General features: G+C 42.2%; 1 protein-coding gene across 1 annotated transcript in view; it reads left to right on the plus strand.

Moving 5' to 3' along the window:
- The first annotated feature begins 2,876 nt into the window (after nucleotides 1–2,876).
- LOC310789869 (teneurin-3) overlaps nucleotides 2,877–24,371 on the plus strand; it is a 174,680-nt gene continuing 153,185 nt past the window's right edge. The window contains exon 1 of the mRNA XM_083651572.1: nucleotides 2,877–3,009. Within this exon, the coding sequence (XP_083507698.1) occupies nucleotides 2,892–3,009 (118 nt within the window). The 5' untranslated portion in view covers nucleotides 2,877–2,891. The remainder of the gene's footprint in view (nucleotides 3,010–24,371) is intronic.

Genomic DNA, 24,371 nt, shown 5'->3' on the forward strand with positions numbered 1-24,371 from the left:
TCTATAAATTGGCAATTTGTCAGACATCAGTAAATACAACAAATGACAAAATCCCAGCATCCATTTCTCAATGTCTCAGTAACTCTAACAAATTGCCATCTTACAGATTCATCTTCCACTTTGCCTCTGCACGTTTGGAAAGATGCCAATTGGTCAGACATTAGTAAATTGAACAAATGACAAAATCCCTGTCTCCATGTTCATTTACTGATGTCTAAAAATCCGCGTCTTACAGTTTTCGCTTTTTGAACTTGAAAAAAGAAAGAAAAACAGAGAAAAGAAAGAAAAAGTAGAACTTTGGGGTGAATTACAGCGCACCAGGGTAATACTCTGACATTATAAAAATGTTAATACCCATATAATGTTATGATAATAAGATAAGATAATAAAAAGATGTTCAGTAAATAACGTTCCCCTTTAATTAGCTGCTAGAAACTACTCTAATATCCATAATTAAATATTTTGGGCAGTTTATTCTATTTTATGGCACTCTCTTGGCTCGTTAAATTGCAATTAGTAAACCTATCCATAACTTGCATAGATGTGTTTGGTGCTAATTGGTGTCCACTTTAGATTTAATAGGATTATTGTGAGACGAACGCTAGTTTTCTTCATCTCTTATTAAAATTGGGGCATTTAATTTTAACGAGCACTTAAAATGGTAGCAAATGCCAGATTTTATTTTTTTCATCTATTTGTGGAAGACAACTGAGCATATTTTGGCTTTTTGACCTTTTCATATTGGTTTGGAATTAGATATTGGGAAATCTTTTTTCTGCAATATATATTATGCTAAAGTTAACATTTTCAGATGTGCTCAGTATAGTTACAGAAATTTACCTCTAAACATTTCCCAAAACCATTTCTAACAAAAGGTCTCTTATGAACAGCAAAACTTATAGGGGACAAAATCAAATCTCATTGCTCTGTAACTTCAAACTTGACTTGAAACAAACACTAATATCTATAGATTGTCGTGAGCATCTTAAACATTGTGTAACATTTTTGTTGGACAAATGTTTATTGGTCTGACCTTGATATCCTCATAAAAATGGAGATTAATAACACTGCAGTGAACAGTGATTTCCATCAATTTAATACAATGATACTCACCTTGATTGACTCTTTCAAGGTAATTCATTACATTCTGAGAGTAGTTTATTTTACACTTCTCATCTTACATCTGCTCTAATGTGTGTGTTTTTTCAGAAAAATAATAAGAGGGAACATTTAGTGTGCATGGAATACTTTCACTTAAAATAATTTCAATTTTAGGTGGATCACATTAATAACCATGTTTGCCATCGGCTATGGGTGTCATCATGACAAGATGGCTGAACGAATTTATCTACTAGATGACTAGATTTGGTTAAAAATGTTTAAATGTCAGATATGATAGTGAGTGAACTATTTTTAGATTTAGTTATTTTATAAGAATATTTCCTATTACTGGAGTAAAGCTCTCATGCTGTTTATTTTTCTTATTTTCCTTTTTTTGTATTATATTATTTATTTGATTATTATTTTTAGCTGTTGCTAAGGCTTTGAAGACAGAGTATTATTTTATTTGCAGTGATGCCAATGCCTCAAGTAACTCAAAGTGAACAGAACACCAGATTGACAATGATTTACTGCAAAACAGGCTGTTTGACAGAGTTTCTGAAAACTAATCACATTTTTCTTTCATTTTTCATATTGTATCACACACACACACACACACACACACACACACACACACACACATTGACATTTTAATTTTGTCTTCAGATCTTCTCTGAGATTAAAGCTATCGGTGATTTAGTATCGTACCCATTTTCATTTTCTCATTGGGGCGTCTGTAGTTCAGAAGGTGGTTCGATCCCCGGCTCCTCCAGTCAAAGTGTCCTTTGGCAAATACTAAACCCCAAATTCCTCCTGATGGTTGCACCACCAGCACCCTTGCTAGCTTGCCGCTATCAGTGTGTGTGTGTGTGTGTGTGTGTGTGTGTGTGTGTGTGTGTGTGTGTGTGTGTGTGTGTGTGTGTGTGTGTGAGAGTGTGCGTGTGTGTGTGTGTGTGTGTGTGTGTGCGTGTGCGTGTGCCTGTGCGTGTGCGTGTGTGTGTGTGAGAATGGGTGAATATAGGCATTGTTGTAAAGCGCTTTTGACTGGCCGGTAGACTAGAAAAGCACTATATACATGCAGTCCATTTACCATTTCTCTCTGTCCCTTCTCTCTCTCTCTCTCTCTCTCTCTCTCTCTCTCTCTCTCTCTCTCTCTCTGTCACACATTTCTTTCTCTAACCTTCTTTCTCTAAGCCACATTCTTACAGCAGTAGTCTTAAAAGGCAGGGCATGCCTGCCAAAAGTGTGTACGTGTTAAGGAAGGTAATAGTAAAGGAAGGAAAATGATCCAATAAATGAGAAGCGTCTCTTGGCCAACGGTTGATGGGATTCTCTCCGCCTTTGAAAAGAGCGAGATGTTTCCAGGTGAATTGTTTCGGGCTCATCTAATTAAACGGAGACATCTCAGTAGACGACGTCAAGGAGCCAGTTTGAGCTCCTCTGTGATTTATTTCAAATGCTTTTTGAGCATCTTGTTGAGCTGTCGAACAGCTCTGGAGGAAAGTGTCCCACTTCCTATAAGCTCTTGTAGGTGAAGCGTTTGAATGGTTTTAAAACCAGGCCCGGTTTTGCTCGTTAAAGCGTGTTTGTTGCTTGGTTTGTTAACTTTACACCCGGTGTCGTTCACAGGCCAGACGTTTTCACTGAGGCAACTGGGGATCTGCGAGCCGTCCACTCGCAGAGGCTTGGCTCTGTGCCCTGAGACGGGCCTCTCCCACCCCCTCAGCAGCTACTCGAGAGGACCGGTCGCTACGGAAAACCATGAACCTGGATCACCGGAACGTACCACCATGGCTCTTTGGGGAAGGGGGGCAAAGTCTGGGCAAAATTCATGCCTCTCCAGTCGCTCCAACTCGGCGCTTACCCTCAGCGACACAGAAATGGACAATAAATCGGACAATGAGATGGGTGAGTCGCTCACACTTTTCATTCCTCTTCTCTTGAAAAAAGAAAAAGAAAACGTTATTCGCTTGCACGCTGTCATTGGCCTTCCAAAGGGAAGAAAAACTATGCTGAAAAGCAGCATTTGGTTGCATTGTGGTTGATGTTGGAGGAAAAAGGCTCTGATTGGTGGAGGCGAGCGGGGGGGAACGTGATTGGTGGGGAGCGGTGTTTGGGGAGGCATGTGCTGCAGCTGCCTCGCTGCGGATCAAAGGCGCGTTCCTTCCTGCACCGCGTGCGGAAAATAATTTGGTCTTCCAATTGAGTGGTTGCTAGTCACCTGCTCCTCTCCACGGGGGGAAGCAGAGGAGTTTGATAAAGTTTCCCCACGGGCTAGCGTGTAATCAAAGATAGCTTTGTATGCCTCAGCCTGAGATTTTGCTTAGAAATTCTGCAGCGGTTGACCGGGTATGCACAATGGCTGATTAAATGGGTTCAATGGTTTGAAGTGCAAATTTGATCACACTGGAAACCTGAGCTGGAGGATTGAGGCTCTCCATCTGAAGAGGGCTGATCTTTGGTGTATCAAATGGAGGCAATGAATATACAATCGCTGTGTAATGTTATCTGTATTGTTTTTTGGAATTCAAGTTGTTTGAATCTATTTGGTGCTCTCTGTGCGCACGCGTGTGTGTGTGTGTGTGCATGTGTGTGTGTGTGTGTGTGTCCCACCATTTCATATTTGAGAATACTTACCGTAGTTTAGAGTTTGGAGAAGCATTTGGATCGCTCTGCATATTATTTTGATCCTCTTCAAATGGCACTTCAAGGCTGATTTTAGCAGCATTATTTTTTCCCCTCCAATGTAAAATTGTGTTTGATGATGTTATTGCATTGCCTCTTATTAGTTTCTGCTCTAAGCCAATAGATTTATGATTCCATCATTGAATTTATCCTCTCAGCAGTGTTGAATAGCTTTGCATGTTGATATTGATTCTCTGGAAAAAACCTTGTTTATCATTCATCATAATATTCGTGTCTACAGTGTGAGTTATCACCATTATAACACACATTCAGTGTAAAACTCTAATTATTTTAAGAAGGCAATGATCTTAAAGTGTGGCAGGCAGTTAAGCTAATTATGGTTGATTACACTTTCATTGGCAGAACATTAAGGAGAGGGGGAAAAGGGAATTGTTTTCATGTGCTACAGTATCAGTTTTTAATCTGAAAACATTGACTACAGTGTGACATTCTGAGACAAGTCATTTTTGGCCGTATTGGCACTATTCACCTTATTCACCACGCCCACTTTTTCTCTCTTCCGCATTACACGGAACGTATTTGTTCTTCCGGTTCAGCGCTAGTTGGCGGCCAATTTCAAAACAAAACGTCAGTATGAATGAAGTTTGGCAACATTCAGAAGCTACACTGCGGCCAACTTCAGTTACATGTTCATAGCGTTACTGCTGCGAGGAGCCGATGGCTGTACCCGGTCGGCATTTAACGTTAGTTACAAAAGAACGTCGACAGTGTTTTCTCACTGCCAGTAGCCTACAGTAGGGTTTGACAGATAGCTAGTCCGACCGGTGTCAGCACAGTCAGCGCTCCCGGTCCTCGCTGCTCGTTAAAGATTTCCAATAGGCGTTATTCTGATAAACTGGTCAGTGGTCACATGTTACGTTCTCACCCGAAAAATATTAAAACTTTAAAACAGTTTGGGTTTTTTTTTTGCTTGAAAACAGCTTTTTGGCAAGTCTAAAAATGACTGCGGTAGGCGTACTCTACTTCCGTGTTTAAAACCGGAAAGACGATTACGAAATGACGTCATGCAGAAGCGTCCTTGTATGGGCAAAGAATAAGGTGAATAGAGAGGCAAAGTGACCGCCTACTTCCTGCTTCAGCACTGTACCAGATATTTTCATCCGCTATTTATTTTTTTACCACATAACATTTCACTCGGACCAAAATAAAGAAAATATTTTTTCGATGTAGTTTTTTAAAGTTTTGGTCCGAGTGAAATGTTCTATGGTCTCTCCTGATTCTAAATATAGCTGAACCGTTTGTTTGACCAAGTAAAACTCTTTTTATAAGCATTAAGCAGGAAGTGACGTTCACTTTCCCTCTCTATTCATCATTGTGAGCTTGTCTCCAGGCAGAACTGAGCAAAGTCTTTTACCTTTTCAAATGGCATCAATATTCAACTCAATGTATTTGTTCCAATGTGTGGCGTCTGCGTTGGCCCAGTACACTGTATACATTTACGAGTCACTAAAAGCTCCGCCGACCCGCAGAGGTGCCAGTAAACATAACCCTAACCTGCTTAGCGCTCACCTCCAGTCATATTTATTGCTGTACATGCCAAGTGCGAAACCCAATCACCAATCATTTCCATTCTCCGAAGCAGCGCAGTGTCTGCTTCAAAAGGCCCTCTGTCGAGCTTAGAGCGTCCAAACCCACCCCCGTCACACACACACACACACACACCCAAGCACACGCACACACACACACACACACACACACACACCCACGCGCACGCGCACACACACACACACACACACACACACACACACACACACACACACACACACAACACACACACACAAACACGCGCGCATGCACACACACACACACACACACCTCTGCCTCTGTTATTATAAGTATAGGGAAAATAAACAATACCTGCAGTGCTTTGGGTCTTTTTCTCAAGCAACAGTGACCGCCCACTTTTGAACGGCTCCGTTTCCAGGAAGTGAATTTCCCATTCATTTAATTTCTCCATTGACGTTTCAGAAAGTCCTTATAAAAAGAATTTAAGCCTGGAGCCAAGCCAGCCAACTAGTAGATGAATTGTGACCATAAAACATTTGATTTGAAGTTTGATTTATTTATCAATTTATTTCATTATTTATTTGCTTCCACGATTCATCTCTTAGTTGGCTGGCTTTGATCCAGGCTTAAAACTCTACAGTGTAGCCTAAGGATCGTCTGAAACGTCAATGGAGAATTAAATGGGAAATTGACTTCGTGGAAGCGGAGACATTCAAAAGTGGGCCAAATAGTTTAAGTTTAACCGTTAAAGTTTTTTTCTCCTAACTGTCTGCATATCCCTTTTAAATACCCTGAGACTGTTCCATAGATAAGGATTTGGGTCTCGGTGTGATTTACATTTTTTACCCGTTTTTTTTTTGGAGGGTGTGTAACTATTTTTGGAGCCTAAATTCTTTCTTCATTATCCAGATTTTGAGCCGGAGGGGGGGAAGAGAATCAGCACTGTTCCACCTCTATAGATCTTGGTCTCTTTTTGCCCTTTTGACTTTCACTATTTAATGAAGCAGCCAAGAGAAATGACCCATCCAAAGGTTTCCATCAACTGAATATGCATGCTGAAGCTCCGACAAGGGGCCGTTCAGCCCCACTTATTCATAAATGAACTCAGTATTTCATTCTAATTCGCTCTGTTCTACAGAGTGTTCGACACAGACAAGTACCAAAGTCTGGGCACATTCACGGCGCGTAGCGTCTGCTAATGTTAACCTCCATGATCCAGGAGACAGAAGATGAGATTAAAGAGGAAGCGCTAGTGATCATATCGTCGTGTTGCTGCTGCTTGAAATGACCCGGCGAATGCAGCCACTGTAGGATTTGAATGGTTGTTTTATGAAATGCTGTAGTCGATGCTTTTGGCCAGAAAAAGAGACATTCTCTGAACTATATCATTCTATATCTCTGGAATATGGAAACCCCAGTCAGGAAAAGTGCCAATTTGTCAACCCCCAAGAGATAAAGGAGAACTTCGCCAAAAACAATGTTGATTTATTTTGCTGATGATGATCTCGCACATTCATATTCATTCCCGCACAAACTGACATCACTGATCCACAACTGAACTCAAATCAACTGTCAGTAACTGTCAAACTAAATGCAAAACTGAAAAAATCAATTCTGTGAAGTTACCACTCCACTTTAAAAATCACTGTGAGTAGATCTATATTTGAGCTGTCGAAGATTACATGTCAACTTTTTCCAAAACGTTTGATATTGCATTTTGCAATTGCCCAGTTCTTATTTGCAGTGTTTTTAAAATCCTGTTGACAGTCTAGGATGTTAGTTTACATGGTTTATTTATCGATTAGAAGACATTTCTCTTCACTCCGTCTGTTGGTTCTTCTGAGGTTTTCCTACAGAGCTGGCAGTGTGTGTGATGAACATATTTTGAGTGTGAAAAAGCTGTGGTTATGTCATGTGTCATAATCTTTGTTTGTCAACACTGGTGTACAGCACCTAAGTCACTCACGCCCTCCTCCGGGTTCGGCATGGGGCCTAAGAGATTTCACTCCCCATTCATTCCTCATGTTTCTTATAATCCCTAAAATGAGTTGTACTTGGACAAAAAAAGCGATTCAGCTATATTCAGAATCACAAGAGACCATAGAACATTTCACTCCCCCCATTTTATTATGAAATGCAATACAATACAAATAACAGTACATGTAGTGTTGGAGAAACAATTAACTAAAATAAACTAATCATACACAAAAAATCACACCCAGGTGTTGAAGTAAGCTGTGGAGTTTTGTGCATGTCCGACCCGTGTGTGCGTCCGTACATGCGCCCATCCGCGCTGTGTGCATGCATGCGTGTGTGCAATCGTGCATGTGTGTGTGTGTGTGTGTGTGTGCCTGTGTGTGCGTTACTGGCTTGTGCGTGTTTCAAGCCGCGCTCTCCATAGCGTGCCAAAGTCTCGTCAATGAGGAAATGAATTCGCCATTACCGTAATTTCCAGATGCGTCTTAAACCGTGGGTGCGTGTGCGTGAATGTGTCGTGCGTGTGTGCATTACCGACGAAACGCTATCGTCCTCCACTCCTCGAGACGAGACATTACTGACATCTCTCTCTCTCTCTACGCCGGCCCTGTGCCTCGGGGGAGCTGGGGTCGGGGCCACACCCCCTTCCTTGTCGCCTCGAGCCAGTCTCCTCAAAATCTCGGTGAACTCCCCCAAATCGCGGTGAACACACACAACGTGACTTTGTGTGTGTTCACCGCTGTACCGCTTAAGAACAAGCATAAAATGCAGACAAACAAATGTTGCCTTCAGAAACTCCCGCAGACACTGAATGCAACACTGTGTGTAAACTAGCAAATGCCAACCCATGTTACAACACGTTGTTGCCAAAGTGTAAAGTTGACGTGATGAAAACCGTCCGTTTAGCCTTGACTGGACTGGCAAATACTGGTTTATTTTATGGCCATCTCCAAACACCAGACCAATAGTGCTTAATTTGCAATGAGTACGTTGCGGTAGTTAAAGAATACGTTCCCGGCACCACATTGAGAAACACCAAACTTTCTGGATTTTTGGAGTGATGTCAGAAAAGAAAGAAAGAAAGAAAGAAAGAAAAAAAGAAAGAAAAAAGAAAGTCAACATAGCGGGATGCCTAATGTTAAGAAGGTAGGGATCATCGTACTCACTGTATGTTTGGACCATTTTGAATCAAACTTTCACACACAAACTGTTGAACTCAATAAAAAGCAACGCTCGCTGTTGCCTGTCTGGCAGCACTTAACCAATGCCTTTGCATTTCGTTGGCATCTTAGGAGTCAAAGGTCACTGCTCTCGTTCAGAACAATAAATGCCACTTCTCCCACTAAGAAAGCTATGTTAGCAGTGTAGCCTAACGTTACATATCTCAGCACATTATAGTCGGAGAGCGGATGGCACGGCGCACAATTGCTTAGTTGAGCAGATGGCAGCATACAAGCCCGTGTAGCGGGCGAGGCCGGGCGAGCTCGCGCGCTATAGTATGCATGCTGCGTCTGCGAGCCCAACGAGGTATGGTCGAAATGAGCGATGAGGAGAGTTCAGTGGGCGTGGCGAGGGCCGCTAGAAAGGAGCGCGCGCATCGCTTTTTTTGTTAAAGTACAACTCTTTGTATAAGGATTTTAAGAAACGCAGTAGGAGGTGTGTGTGTGTGTGTGTGTGTGTGTGTGTGTGTGTGTGTGTGTGTGTGTGTGTGTGTGTGTGTGTGTGCGCCCGCGCGCCAGTGTGTGTGTGTATTGGTTGCTGTTATTGCCACTTGTTATGGTTCTCTGGACTACTAGTGGACTAGTATCATTGATAGCTCTTTTTCCTTCTGTTGTACTCACCTTGTGGGTCAGATGTGACCAAAAATATATTTTTTGTTTCAAGAGAAACAACTCTTATTGCACTCACTTTGCCGTGATATCTCTGTTTTATGCAATTTGTTGTGGCTCAGATGTGACCACAAAGATATATTGTGAATTTTAAATTGTCAATTAGTACAAAAGAAAGATACAAAGGAGTACACGATTCCTACCCCCCCCCCCCCATGGCCCGCTCAGCTACACAGTGTTCCTCTGTTCATGACCCAAGGAGCTTCTCCTTTATTTGTGCTTCTGCATGTAAGTGAAAGAACTCTTATGCACTTGTTCTGGTTCTGTGCACTGCAGTGATAGCTCTGTCTGTGATGTGCCTGCGTCAGATATGTGACCTTTTTTATTATTTTTTCATAAATGAAACGATGAATAAACACACATTGATGTTTGCTACGTTCAATTTGTCATAAAAAAAGAGGAAGTTTTAAATAGACCGCTGAAAATGTCCGGCCCGAGCTACAATCCCGCTTTTAAAATCTGACCCAATTGAATTTGTAATTGAATAGCCGTGTTCTATGCTCTGTGGTGATTGTGAATATAGTTGAATAGGTTTTTTTTGTCCAAGTACAACTCTTTGTATCAGGATTTTAAGAAACGTCAATGGGAAAAATGAATGGAGAATGAAATCCCTTTGGCCCTATGCCAAACCCGGAAGAGGGAGTGACTTAGGCACTCCATAAACTAGTCACTCTGTTTTGAATAAAAATGGGTTGGAAAAAACTAACAATGAAAAACAAAAATGACAGCAACATTTCAAAATCGTGACAGACTAGTCCATACCCTCGCATACACCGTGCAGACTTGCCAAAAATAAATTTGGGAAAATGGAAAGATCGGCTTTGTCAGTCCCTGCCTATGCCAACGCTCAATGCATGTGCAGTTCCAGATTGATTGGCCGACCCGGTTTGGAGAGAAATGGATGACGGACAGAGTTTTCCTCATTCTATAGTAGAATAGTAGGATTATGAATGATGGAACGTGAAATGTTGGCTATATTGTGCATTAAAAACAGTAAACTAAAACACTATTGGAGACCATTTGAATTTTGATTTATCATTGGTTGTCAGGACTACTGGTCCCTGGTGAGTAGCTTGTGCTGATGGTTATAATAATCCCATGGATTTCTTTTTGAACTCCTTGAAAACAATACTGAATGATTACAGTGTCATGATATTGATTAATTAGAGCATTATGATATTGATTGATTAGTGCATCATGACATTGATTGATTGATACATATAATTTGTTACCTAGCTGTAAAACCATACACCATGTGGTCAAATTCCACAATGATCTTTATACGCGCGCACGCGCACACTCACACTCACGCACACACACACACACACACACACACACACACACACACACACACACACACACACACACACACACACACACACACACACACACGCACACACACACACAGACCATATGAACATTACACAACCCGGCTTGTCTTGACCAAAGTGGCAAAACAAACGCTGTTCCCTCCCCTCGCTTCCTCTATTGATGAAATTATTACCTTAAATAATGAATGATCATTTTTCCACTGATGATCCACTTGCCAATGCCTACAGTGATGCACTTTAAGTAAATAAATAAATTAACAAATAAATTAACAAATTAATAAATTATAGCTATGCATATGTCCTAGTGAGAGTTTATAGTCAGACGTATATAAGAAAAAACATGTTTGCTCATTTGTAACTAATTTCAACTATCATACCATAAACCTATTTGACAAAAAAATGACAAATATTGTATTATATTCCTTTAAAGAATCTCATTACTTTGCCCAATGCCCGAACAAATAACAAAACCACGGTGTAGTATGTTATATTTTTACATAAGAATCTTATTATCTTTACTTTATGGAAAATATTTAGTGGTGACTTCATCTTGTACCAGGAGGTGTAAATAAAAACTCCAACCAATAAAAGCATCAGATTTGTGGCTTCCGAGGGGAACGAAGAGGTTATCCCACTAAAGCCCTATTCACACGGGGAGCAGTATTATCTGGGGACCGGGGACATCATCCTGTAATTAATGAATGACCTCCAACCTCTGCATTTCGTGAAAAGGCATTCACATGGAATAATGAAATCTGATGAAATCACTGATGCGGTTACAGCTGTAGAAGGTCAAGATTTTACAATTCGTCACGTTAGGATTTAGCAAAGCAAAACCGGAAGTTTGTGATGGAAATACATTCAAACCCCTCCTCAATGGATTCCACTACTGCCTCCATTTTTCATCACAGGAGGAAGATAGAAATCGTATAATGTTATCTAGAAGAAGAAGAAGAGAAAAAAAGACATTCCTCTACAAAAACGAAACAAAGTTATATTACTGAGAGTTCGACTTGCACAGGATTAGCATGATCAGGGGACCGTCTTTGCGAAAATATGGTAGTTAATTTCTGCTGGAGTTTTTTGCTTAAAAAATTAAAGACAGATTCGCATGAGATTAAAATCACAGACGGGTGCTGCAATTATTGCAAATCTTTCGGCGTCCAATATTAGCCCCATGCGAATAGGGCTTAACAGACAAGCACTCGTGCTTGGCTAGCATGGTCGGTGTAAGATACAGTCTGGAATTTGTTTCACCATCTTGGCGAATAAAATTGAAAGTAGAAAATATACTGAACATGCCTTTTCCCCCCCGGATCTCCCCCGTTTTCTCCCCAATTGTACTTCGCCAATAGACCCATTTCACAGTAGCCATTAAAGCAGAAAGTAAAGCAAGTGCAACCAAAACCATTAATGATGGTTCCATTCCATTTACTTGTTCCAGTACCAGGGCCTTCATTAATGTTATTGGTTACATAATGCTTTACTTCCTGCTTTACCACCTCAAAACGGTTGCTGTGAAAAGGGCCCCTGCCAAGCTGTCCTGGTTGTTGCTCCACCCCCTTTGCCGATCTGGGGAGAGTAGACTAGCACATGATACTTGTGCAGTCGCCAGCCACTTCTTTTCACCTGACAGCGAGGAGTTTCACCGGCAGGATGTAGCGCATGGGAGGATCACACTATTCCCCCTAGTTTGAACATGCATTCTTACCCTCCAAAATGTGATGTGTGACTCAAGGGATGCAAAGAAACATGGGAAGGAGGGTGGAAAAAACATTCTATTGTGCATCATAGGTGATTGAACCCTAAATTCGTAAAATGTATTTGACCAGCATCCAAACTGGTTATATTCCACATTTTGAAGTTTTATAGATGTGGACATGAAACTGTTCATTATAATCCATGTAGGCAGCCATGTTGCCTCCTCGGAATTGTTCTCCTAGTCATGAAGATTGATAGTACTACCTGACATCAGCAGCACACTGTAGATAGATGCTGTAGATGTAGTTATGAACTCAGTATGGTTGCCTTTTGATGTGAAAAACCAAATAAATTGGATTTTTGTGATTTTTAATTTATTTTTCATTCTTAATGGGGTCTCACGGACCGAGTTTCATGAATGAAGACCCAGTCACGTCACCATATATCAATCACCCCATCCTCAATAGCCAATCAGCCCATGTCATCTGTCAAAACATCGGTGATGTCATCGATGATGTCATACTTGCTGATGTCATCGGTGATGTCATAACTGCTGCTGTGATGTCATTTGTGATGTCATACATCTCCGTCTACTGAGCCAATCACCGAACAGGACGTGAGCAGTAGCCGTGGTGTCACATCATTGTCCCCTTCCGGATTGTTGCCTCAGTGGCTGGGTGTATCTTGGGCTGATCGTCTTCTCTGGAGCTGTGTTTTGCTCCACCCACCTCCCCAGTCCACCACCAACGTCTTGACTCCTGAAGAATTCCCTACGGGGTGAGGGGGGATTACAATCTTATCATGGAGTCATTACGCCAAAAAAGTTACCTGCCATGCCATTTGTGAATAAAGCTTGCTTGTTCAATTTTACCCACTACTAGTCTCTCACGATCGAAATCGGTTCACTGTATGACCAGGAATGTGATCTAAAATAGTTAAAAAGTCATTTTTCATTTCAGCTCGACTTTAAGTCCATGGTTCAATGGTCCAAGATTGTCTATGCAGGCTTCTGAATCAATACAATAGCCCTGATAAACATGACTGCATGCAACAGAAACATAGCATGGCCCAGTGGAGTTGTGTTCCTAATAGGGTGTGAAACAGCTTGCACGGACTTGTTAGATGCTGCAGCTACAGCACTGCAGCTCCTTATGACAGCTCGACTCGGCTTTATTAACCATCACACATGGGCTTTGTTGCTCAGGGGGAGTGGCCAGACGCCTGCTGACCCCTGATGACCCCTGGTTAGGAGAAGCCACTGTCGCTCTAACACCTGGCTGTCATCCTTTGTTACAGAAGCACCGCTTGGACTGCAAGGCCGGCTCTACCATATGGGCAACCTGGGCAGGTGCCCAAGGGGCCCTCAAAACAAAACAAAACAAACAAAAAGAGTCTGCCTCATGTCGGACTCCACAGAACTATGACACAAATGACAAATCTAACTAAAAATAGTTTCCAAGAAGATTAAGTCTCATGATTGATTGCTATTGGATGGCTGTAGGCAAGTGGTGACTGGTGAACCATTCATTTTTCCAGACATTTTGGAAAATGCTCTAAGAATAGTTTTACTTGGTCAAACAAAGTGATTCTGTTATATTTAGAATCAGGTGAGACCATATGATATTTCACTCAGACCTCTTCCCCCCGAGTGAAATGTTATGGGGGGAGGGGGGAGCGTAAGTGTCCAGGGGCCCCTGGGGGTCCTAATCTGGCCTTGTAGGCCTGACCCGCACCTGCCATCCAAACCTCGTTTTCCAGCCTAAAAGATGCCCAGTTGCATGTATTCATGAAGGGTGAGCAGTGTGGCTGTGCAGAGTCCTTTCTATCATTCTCATGTGGAGGTATGTCTGTGCTGCCATGTCCATGGGTCACTAAACGACTTCCATTTATCCAAGTCACTGGAGTACAGCTACATAGCAGTCTTACACATTTGACAGTTAAGTATAGCTCACAGATCCATTGTGTGAACCGTGCGAGTAAAAGGTTAATTAAATCAGTGAAGTCACAGCAATGTGGTGTTATAGAGTAGCACATCAAGCACCAAAGGGTTTTGGATGGTGGTATGGAAGCTTCGACATGCTGTTCTGTATGCAATACCATTGTGATATCTCCCTCTCTGTCTCTTTCTCTCTCTGTCTCATGCAGACGCATAGCAATTGAATGTTGCTTCTTTTAGGGCTCACCGATATTGGATTTTTGGGGGTGATGCCGATACGATATTAGGGAATAAAGAAATTCCATATCGGCTGATATCACTTGTGACAAAGATAATGTAATCGAGGCAGGATATTTTAACAATACACTTTATTGTCCCAAATGAAATCAGTGCACTGAAACAGTGAACTTCACTGGGAATTTAATAATTATAAAAAACCAAAACAAATAGAATAAATATATATACTGTGGGCGTGCACACACACACACACACACACACACACACACACACACACACACACACACACACACACACACACACACACACACACACACACACACACACACACACACACACACACACACACACACACACACACACACACACACACATATAGAACTTGAATTCAGAAAAAGGATAAAATATACATAAAATGCTGCCTATATAACTTTCAAAATAAAATAAAAAAATATCGGCCATAGCGATCTGTGATAGGCCAATATCAGCCTGTGTCAATGTGCCAATGTGGGACTCTAGTTTCTTACACTTTATCCCTCCGAGATGAGAAAACACACACGCGACATCATACTGACAAAGGTGACAGGCCATCTGTCAAACCCCTGTCTCAGATCTGTGCCTTGTATTGTGACAGTGGAATCAGACTGTATTGATCGTCGCCTCCCTCCCCACTTTCATAATTCACTATGGCGCACGCCGCCGACCACAGAGAGAAATGAGTTATTTTTGGTCAAAAACGGGCTGACCATCTGCGATGGCTTTGATGAAAACTCCCCGAGTTCCATCATTCATTAGGAGCCGGGGAATGAGTGTCTGGGCTTTTAGGTGGAGCTCATCTCCCGCCTCATCAAAAGAGGAGGTGCGCTTTGATTGCCGTCATTTATTGTCATCATTTCCCTCCTTGCTGGCGCTGTCACTCGTTAAGTGCTCACATCGCTGCCGCTGCCTATCTCAGGGTGACAAGGGATGTGGGACACAGCGGTGACGTGTCGAGGTGTGGTGGCGGGTGTTGTGCTCATTTGTCTTGAGGAGACGACGCCCGGCGTCTATTTTTGCTTGGTTCTTGAAGGCGTGGTCGCCAGGTGACCCGCTCTCCGTGTTGTGGTCCTCCTGTCCATTTTAAACCATGATTGGAGCGGATGACAAATTGACTGTCAATAGATTTACATTTTTCCATTGGTATGTCAGTCCCTCCAGCATGGTATATGGTATGGACATTATGTTGTCATGGTCCGTCTGTCCCTCTGTGTACAAACGCTCAGGAACAAAACATACACCACATGTTCCCCCTGTAGACCTTGCTGTATAAATTTGCATCTCAATGAAGAAAAACTGCTTTTCTCGAAACTGCTGTAATTTCGTAACTCGTGCTTTAAGACACAGAGTTCATATTCATACCGCCTATATGTGTTACATGAATACACGGATGCTGATAGGAATATTTGATAATGAATGGTTTAATTAGCTTAATTAACGACCTCATTGGCATAACTGGCTATGTTTAATATATCATGGTGATTATGGTGGGACATTAGGCAGCTCAAGTACCATTTGTTATTGAAATTATTTTTAACTGAGCAGAATTTGCATAGGGACTGTGGTAGCCGAAGACTGAACTTGGTTACACCATACGGGACATTTCTCTACATCTATATGGTTTATTAAGAGGTTGAATTGGTTTATGTTATGTCATGTCATGTTATGTCATGTTATGTCGTATGTTATTATATTGTTGTTATATAAGGGTTAATCTTAGGGTGATATACTTTGTTGAAGATCTTCTTTCGGTCACTTCAACTTGACAGTAAAGTGTTACACAAATTTCCTATAAGCATCGCTGACGACACGGACTCAACCTGCCGCTCTAGTTTTCCTCTTCTAATCCCACGTGTGTCCCAGACTGCAGGACATGCTATTATGATATGGAATTATGCTGTAATCGTCAATTACCAGAGCGGCTATTTACTGTACTCAAGAGAAAATGGCTCATTCCATTTCATCACGCAGCCTAATTGGGTGATTGTGTTACCATTGGACATGGAAAGAGTCAGCTATATTGTAGTGTATGGGTATTAGTGGGCGAAATAAGGATTAGCACTTTTGGCCCAGTTGTATTGTTTGTTACTACATTATTACTACATGTATGACCAGTTCATTCATTACTACATGGTATGACCGGTTCATTATTACATGTATGACCGGTTCATTACTACATGTATGACCGGCTCATTAATACAACTACATGTATGAGCGGTTGGTCCCCTTAGCGATTAGGTAGTAAAAATGTTGAGCCAACCCTTAGTGCTGCACCTTGACTATTGTGAGATGTGAAAAGTAAGAGGATGTGCAGGGATATGTGTTACATCTCTTGTAAGGCACTCTGGCTTTGACCCTTGCAGTCCTTCCTATCGGTTGCATGTGAAGTCGATAATCTCGTAATTGAAGCTTATCTACCGTTGCACTCAATGTAAACTACCCGGGATAAGTGTGTGGGATAAAAAAAAACTAAAATGTAAAAAGTAAATGCAACTTCTATTTGGAAAGACAGAGAACTTACGGCCGTGTGAGGATGTGGTATCTATCTAGGTCTATTTTAGTTTCATATTTGTTGAAATGGATTTTCTCTCGTTTCCTGGAGCGATCTTCTGGGTGTTACGTTTTCCCCAGACCAGCACCGACCCACCGATCTATCTGGTTTCACGTCCTCCTTTTTTTGTGATCTCCTTTCTCTTCCCCGTCGAGGGACACCGGAATATTTGTTACATCTATTGCCGCGGTGCCGGCGCCGTTGACCTTTGTGGTGGTCCTCACCCCGCCTCGGATGGTGGAAATCAAACATTTGGGAATGTCAGGTGGTTCTCCTGTCGGGAGTCTTTGTACGTTGCTCAGGATGAGAGTTTCACCTGAGGGTCTAAAAGTAGTCTTCTTCTGCTTTGCCTTGCTTACTCATTGTCGCATCATATAATCACACATCTTTGCTTTTCTCATACCCTTGAATGAGCTGGTTTAATGGTTTTAACACAAAGGCTGCAGGTTAAAATCCATATAACCAATGTTTCCAATGTGTCCTTGAAAGACACTTAACGTGTGTCAAGTGTGTTAAGTGTCAACTAAAGACATGAATTGTAAACATTTGATATTAGATACATTTAATATAAGAACATATTTTCTTTAGTTATCTTCCTACTTCTTTATCTCTGTATATTGATGTGACCGCTACGCTGCATACAGACACTAACGAGACAAATTCAAATTCAAGACAAATGTAACTTGCATACTGTGGCAATAAAAGTGATTCTGATTCTGATTCTGATATTTTGTTATGGTAAAGGACGTCTTTCTGTCGAACCAAAAATATCACTTTTGTATTCACTTTAATAGTACTGTCCAATGGTTACTTAACCCAGTTGAATAGACTGATGAACCACTATAGTATAATGACGAAAATGTGTGCAAAAATATATTGCATTAATTATGTTCAGCTGCTCTAATTTGCTCTTTGACACAAGCAATTAAAAGCACATTTTAACTGCAAATTAGACCATTTTCATTGGCTTTTGGAATGTGCGCCCGTCTTTTATACACACGAATAAATGTTTGATGAGAAGACCTTGATTTAATATTTAAATTAGTTTACGTTGCGTGAGCATTTCAGCTCGAACCGCGCTATTACAATCTGATACGAGCTCGCCACAAAAACGACCTACCTGGCTCAGAGTCCTTTCTTCATATTTATAGGAAACACACCGTTAGTCTGGTAGTGTAGTATAATATTTATTTGTTATTTAGTTTTTTCTTTTTCTTTTATTTACGCATTAGTCAATTTTTTTTTTGTTAAATTTAACCAGGTTGAATTGAACCTGAAAATAAAATAAAATCTCTTTTTCAATAGAGACTGACATGAAAGCAACTTCATAACAAACATAAAATTCGCAATATTATCGAATATTTCAGTTCAGCCACGCTGTCGTACAATTTAACTCGCTGTCAATATACCGGCGCTCTCCAGTGACCTAAAATCACTTTCCTGCCAAAGCCTTTAAAAATCAGCAATGCAGATTGAAGATTTGGCCACTGGTTTATGCATCTGATTTACTGTACATTTTCCCCCAATGAGGCGCAGTATTGATCTGACACTGACATTGTTAAAAAGCCATTATAGAGCACTGTACAGTATGCCTTGTAGATGGAGAGCAGCAATTTAGCCTGAAAATCAGCTTTAAAAAAGGGATCTAGGAGTCTTATTTCAGACATGGAAGCTTGTGAAGGTGAGTTTGATAGTAACAAGACATGAATATTTTGTTATGATTAACCCTCTGAGTAGCCCAACTATGCAAAACCCCAGGAAATAAGTAGGCTACTGATGAGGTGTCCTAGAGGCTCGTCGGGCGTCTGTGTGTGTGTGTGTGTGTGTGTGTGTGTGCGTGTGTGTGTGTGTGTGTGTGTGTGTGTGTGTTCCTCTCGGAAACCTTGTACCTTTTGTTCGGGTCAAGCTCGTGGCCCTCCTTTGCATGTCATCGCCGCCTCTGTCACTCTGTGCTCCGTGCCACGAAATAAAAGGGAAAATGCCTTAAAATAATCTCACTGCTGATATATGCATGGAATTCCTGGCAGTGCTTCCCACCGGAATAACTGTATCAAATCACCTTGTAAGCTGCGCAGGTGATGGTATTTTAAATATAAGCCTCATGTCACTCCCACAAATTTTCTAAGTGTGTTATCCGTGCTGAAAATAGTTTTATACCACAGAATAAAATAGATCACTATTCCCTCAGTGGGGCGTTTTTATAGGCCATTTTTACTTTCTCAAAAAAAAGAAGAAGAAAAAAAAAAACCTTTGTGCTAAAGGACAGTCTTATGGCTATACAGGGGGATTAAATGACTGATTGGGAAGATGGCAATGGAACAATGAAATCAAGAGATAGACACACACACACACACACACACACACACGCACGCACACCTCACACACACTTACTTTACATGAGGGAGAAAGGTCAGCGTCTAGAGGAGGAAATGGTGAGCCATTGCTATGATTGATCACATGACAAGGTCCAGGGAGGACGCAGTGTCACTTTCATTGTCAAACTCATTATACCACCGAAGAAGATCCCCCTGCGCTGCTCCTCGCACGTCCTTTCTCCCCACCAGTCATGTGGAGAAACCCTTCCACTGCATACTGAATCGAGCTCAGAGTCGGCCACATAGACAGGGGGGAAAAAAACTGGGTGAAATGTGCTGAACACACAATATTTTCAGTTGCTCTCAGTCTATATTCTATAGTGGGAAAAATGCATAATTCTGTGACAAGAATAGAGCAGCTGAAGATGCGAAACCTTGAAATCTTATAAATGGGCGTTACCGGCTGTGCTCAGTGAGGATTTTTTTTGCGATATTATTAACGGTCAACGTATGCGCGCGACATTGAGGAGAATTCAAACCAAATCAATTAAAATCTAAAACAAACTAGAAGTTGTGTCGCCATAAGGCAGCTTGGAAGCGCTTTGGAGGAATATTGTGTCCCTGATTAAAAATGAATGGTATCGGAATACAGAAAGCATTCTGGCCAGGCTCCCAGAGCGAAGCCTCCTGAAACTGTGGTCACTTCAGAGGCAGGCAGAGGCATTATGTATCAGGGCTGTGAGAGGATGCTCGAGTAACACACTGTTCTCAGTTCAATTCATCTAATCACCAATGCAAACCTAAGCACTTTGCAGATATGGATTTGAGGCCAACGATTGATATTGTATCCCATGTAAAGTGATTCATGCTCAAAGAAAGAAAACATATTCTCTTGTCAAAGGGTCTCTTCTTTTGTATCCCGCCGCGACCTACTGAAGCCGTGCCTTTTATCTATTATCTGACTTGAGGAAAACACAACAAGAAGAACATGAAACGGAATCCTTAATTTAGTGGAAGGATTCTGATTTCCCCTCGAAATGGGCGTCTCAATATTACAGACCCAGGAAGCCTTATTGCCATGAATAGCTTTGGTTGTAGTTTACATAATAAAATTACAGATGAATCAGTAGAAGAAAAAAATGTATTTAAAAAAATTGTGTAATCACAAATCAGATTGTGTTACATTACATTACTTGCATTACTTATCCCCTCTCAGAGTTAGATAGATAGATAGATAGATAGATAGATAGATAGATAGATAGATAGATAGATAGATAGATAGATAGATAGATAGATAGATATAGTGTAACTAACTACACAACCCAACCCAGATGTTTGGCGAAGCCTCTATTACGGCTGCCCTCGACCAAGGATTATCCTGGTGGACCAGAAATCGTCCCCAGCTCCGACCAATCGATTGGTTGAAACAGAGTAAAAAACAAAACAAAAAATAAAATAAACTTTTTTTTGCAGTGTGCTTTTTTGTTCTTATTTTTTGCAGTGTACTGAGTGCACTATACCTGATAGCTGATCATTATAAATAAAAGCTATTTGCAGCTTTCTAACATTACTGGAATGGACAGACTGATCAGCGTGCCGTGCAACACCTGGCCATATTCAGCTGCAGTGGGAAACAGCTTTCAGAAAGCGTGTGCGATGGTTATGGTTATAAACGTTAGCACACGTGGCATGGTTAATTAGTTGGCAGAAAGGAGAGCTAGACAGCTTTTGCGATTTATTCCAGTAACATCTTATAACAGTCTTAACATTACTGGAGTTGGAGTGTATCTCTGAGGACGTCCAGTCTCACTGACTGTATTCTCATCTCATAGGTGGATAACTGAAACGTGTCCATTGTTTGTGCTCGATAGCTGACCGATTTAATTGTTAATTCCATCGCGCTGCTGGTTGCTCTCCTTTCAGTCTAGATAGCCTGCAAACTGTAGTTAGCCTGTCTCTAGCCTGTGTGCGCTTCCATAAAAGGTCCGTGTTGCTCCCTGCGGCACATTACTTCGTTCCGGATCGCTTTTATTTTTATGAAATTGAATGTCTCCGACGAAATTATTAACACCAGCGATTGTCTGACCAACGTGAATCTTGTCGACCAAGATCACATCGACCAAACAATCGACCAATCGCCCTGGAGGGGGCAGCCCTAGCCTGTATACTTATTGAGTACTGTCAGGCTTCACCAAACATTTGGCTTTGGGTGTGTTTACACTTTAAAGACCCTCACTGATGAAAATCCAGTTTTTAACCGTTAACATGCAGTGTACCAATCACTGCCCTGCATCGGGCATCAGGCATTGCCATCAGACGTCAGCCATCGAAGGAATGATTCCTTTACCAGCATGGAAAGATGCTCCAGTGCTCGCGTTGCGTTGCGTTGCGTTGCATTGCGTTGCATTGCGTTGCGTTGCGTTGCGTTGTGTTGCGTTGCGTTGTGTTGCGTTGCGTTGTGTTGCGTTGCGTCCGATGGTCCGATGCCAAGGTTCACAATTCTCGATGGCTAAAGCACGCATTCTCCAACACTGGAATAAGTTGAACTGATTGTTTTCTGGTGAATCCATTCAAAAATGAACTCGCTCTGTGAAGCAGGGAGAATGTCAACACTGACATTGTCAACACTGGCGCTCCTTGTGTGGACAGCCAGGCGCTTGCTTGTGTGGACAGCCAGGCGCTTGCTTGTGTGGACAGCCAGGCGCTTGCTTGTGTGGACAGCCAGGCGCTTGCTTGTGTGGACAGCCAGGCGCTTGCTTGTGTGGACAGCCAGGCGCTTGCTTGTGTGGACAGCCAGGCGCTTGCTTGTGTGGACAGCCAGGCGCTTGCTTGTGTGGACAGCCAGGCGCTTGCTTGTGTGGACAGCCAGGCGCTTGCTTGTGTGGACAGCCAGGCGCTTGCTTGTGTGGACAGCCAGTGTGCTTCGCTTCCGCGCTTCTGCGCTTCCGCCTCCTGTGTGTCCACAGCGTAAGGAGCCTATAATCCTGTAAGAGACATTTTGCCCCTGCTGCCACTTTGCGAGCCAGATGAGATGTCACTAGCTACCCGATCCTTTTAGCAGCACGTGTGTGCTTATTCCTGCTTATTCCATTCAATAGTAATTATTTTAAAAAGTGTCAATTTAATCAAATTAACGCGTAGCTAGTAGCTAGCATCAGGCTTTGACTGGTGGTGAGAGGTGAACAGCCGCTGCTCCGGACGCCTAGATACAGTAGCTGCAGCTAATGGATAGCAGAGCAGAGAACAGTTTCAAAGCAGATATGCTCAGACATGGCCCTGACTACTTATTTTGCTCCTGATATGACTTGTAACATTAGCGAAATGCCACATGGACATGTTAACAAGTGTTGATCTTTCCCGCTCAGCCCCCCAGACGGTGCCGTTAGTCGAGAAGCACAGGGGAGTTGTTTTGTTGTCCTCCAGTGCTGAAGTCTAACTTCACTTACTTTGGGACTAATGACCCACTTCATTCACACAGCAGTCGGTGGGGAAGCAGCACACAGGACACCACTTCTTCCATACCAGGGTGGGAGCAGGGTCATTGGCTCATTTTAACACACATTTCAAAGAAATCGCTCTTCACAATGTCAATAGAGCAGTGGCCTTTGTGCCCTGGCATGTGGCCTTGTGCCCTAAGAAAAATTGTGAGGCCGAAGGCCAGATGGCCTTGCTCCTAAAATGACAAAATTCCCACCCTGTTTCAATACATTTGTTTGCCAGCTGCTAACTTCTCTGCGACACACTTTTTTCCTCTGCTCCGATCCAGTCATTCACTGATATCATTGACTGACTGACTAATACACGCACAGCTTAGCTTTCAGTAGTCATGTTCAAGAGAAAGCAGCTGACAGTGGAACTCTTCCGCGTCTGCACCCTCACCCAGCCAATCAGAGCAGTGCCTCATAATCAGAGCATCCCTTCCACTCAGAACTGCGCATAGCTAATGAGCGTAGATGTAGAAACAGAGAGCATAAAGAGGCTCAACAGAGCCTGGATGAGTGTTTTTTTTGCAACATAATTCATAACCTTATTCTAAAGACCAGTGAGAAATGTTTTAAACTGCTAAAAAAAAACATAGCAGAGGGTCTTGAACTACATAATTCTGGGGGTCAGATAAGGCAATGAGCTGTTGAATCCCAACTTCCAGATGGCCTCCCTTGTTTTGGATTATTTTGCCCGTGTGTATTGATCCTGCCTAAAGGTTTCCAGGAGAGGTTAGGGCACTCTCTCTCTGCCAAGAGGAGAGAGGTCATTCAGATAAATTGGCCAGGTTGGCTTTTAGCAGCTCCGAGGTCAAAGCCCATTCATCTTGTTAGGCTGATGTATCCTTTTAGAGGCCTCAGCAGTAGGATTAGACAATAGAGCAGCACCGGGGCATTAGATGACAGACCACTTGGCAAATAGGTTAGAGCAGTTTCCACCTATTGTCTTTTTCTACATTACCCGGAGGAGCTGTCTGCAATTTTGCATTGGAGGCTGGGAAGGTTGAGAGTGAGAGCGAGTGAGTGAGAGAGAGTGATAGAGAGAGAGAGAGAGAGAGAGAGAGAGAGAGAGAAATAATCACCATACTGGGGAAAGAGCTGGGAGATTCTGAACGCCTTGAAATTGATGTGAACATAGGGATGCATAGTTCTGCAATACATTTCTATTCTGACTCTTGTCATATTCAATATGTCTTTTTTTTTATCAATCATTCAGCCATTTTGATTGTACAAATGCCCTCATATTGTCAGCCTACAATTAGGAGTCCGTCTCATCACCCCTAATTGAGACCCCATAGATTTGCAATAATTGCCCAAAAGACACTCTGTTTCGAGGGTAATGGACACTGCTTTGCCCACAGGAAATAAGGATTCAAAGAGCGAAATAAAAAGCGTGCAGAATATAAACAGCAGCAAGTGAGAGCTCCGCAGAGAAAACAGTTAGTTCTGTTACCTCCAGTCCGTCATGTCATCCCTCTGCTATAAAGCATCACAGACCAGCCGGGCTGGTCAACATGAGCGTCCTGTGTGCAGTTTACTGACACACCTCCTCTGGTCGGTCAGGGCACCTGTTCAGTGGGGAGGGGAACTCGGGGCAATAATG

Source organism: Poromitra crassiceps (genome assembly GCF_964638095.1).
Source record: "Poromitra crassiceps genome assembly, chromosome: 15".
Lineage (NCBI taxonomy): Eukaryota > Metazoa > Chordata > Actinopteri > Beryciformes > Melamphaidae > Poromitra > Poromitra crassiceps.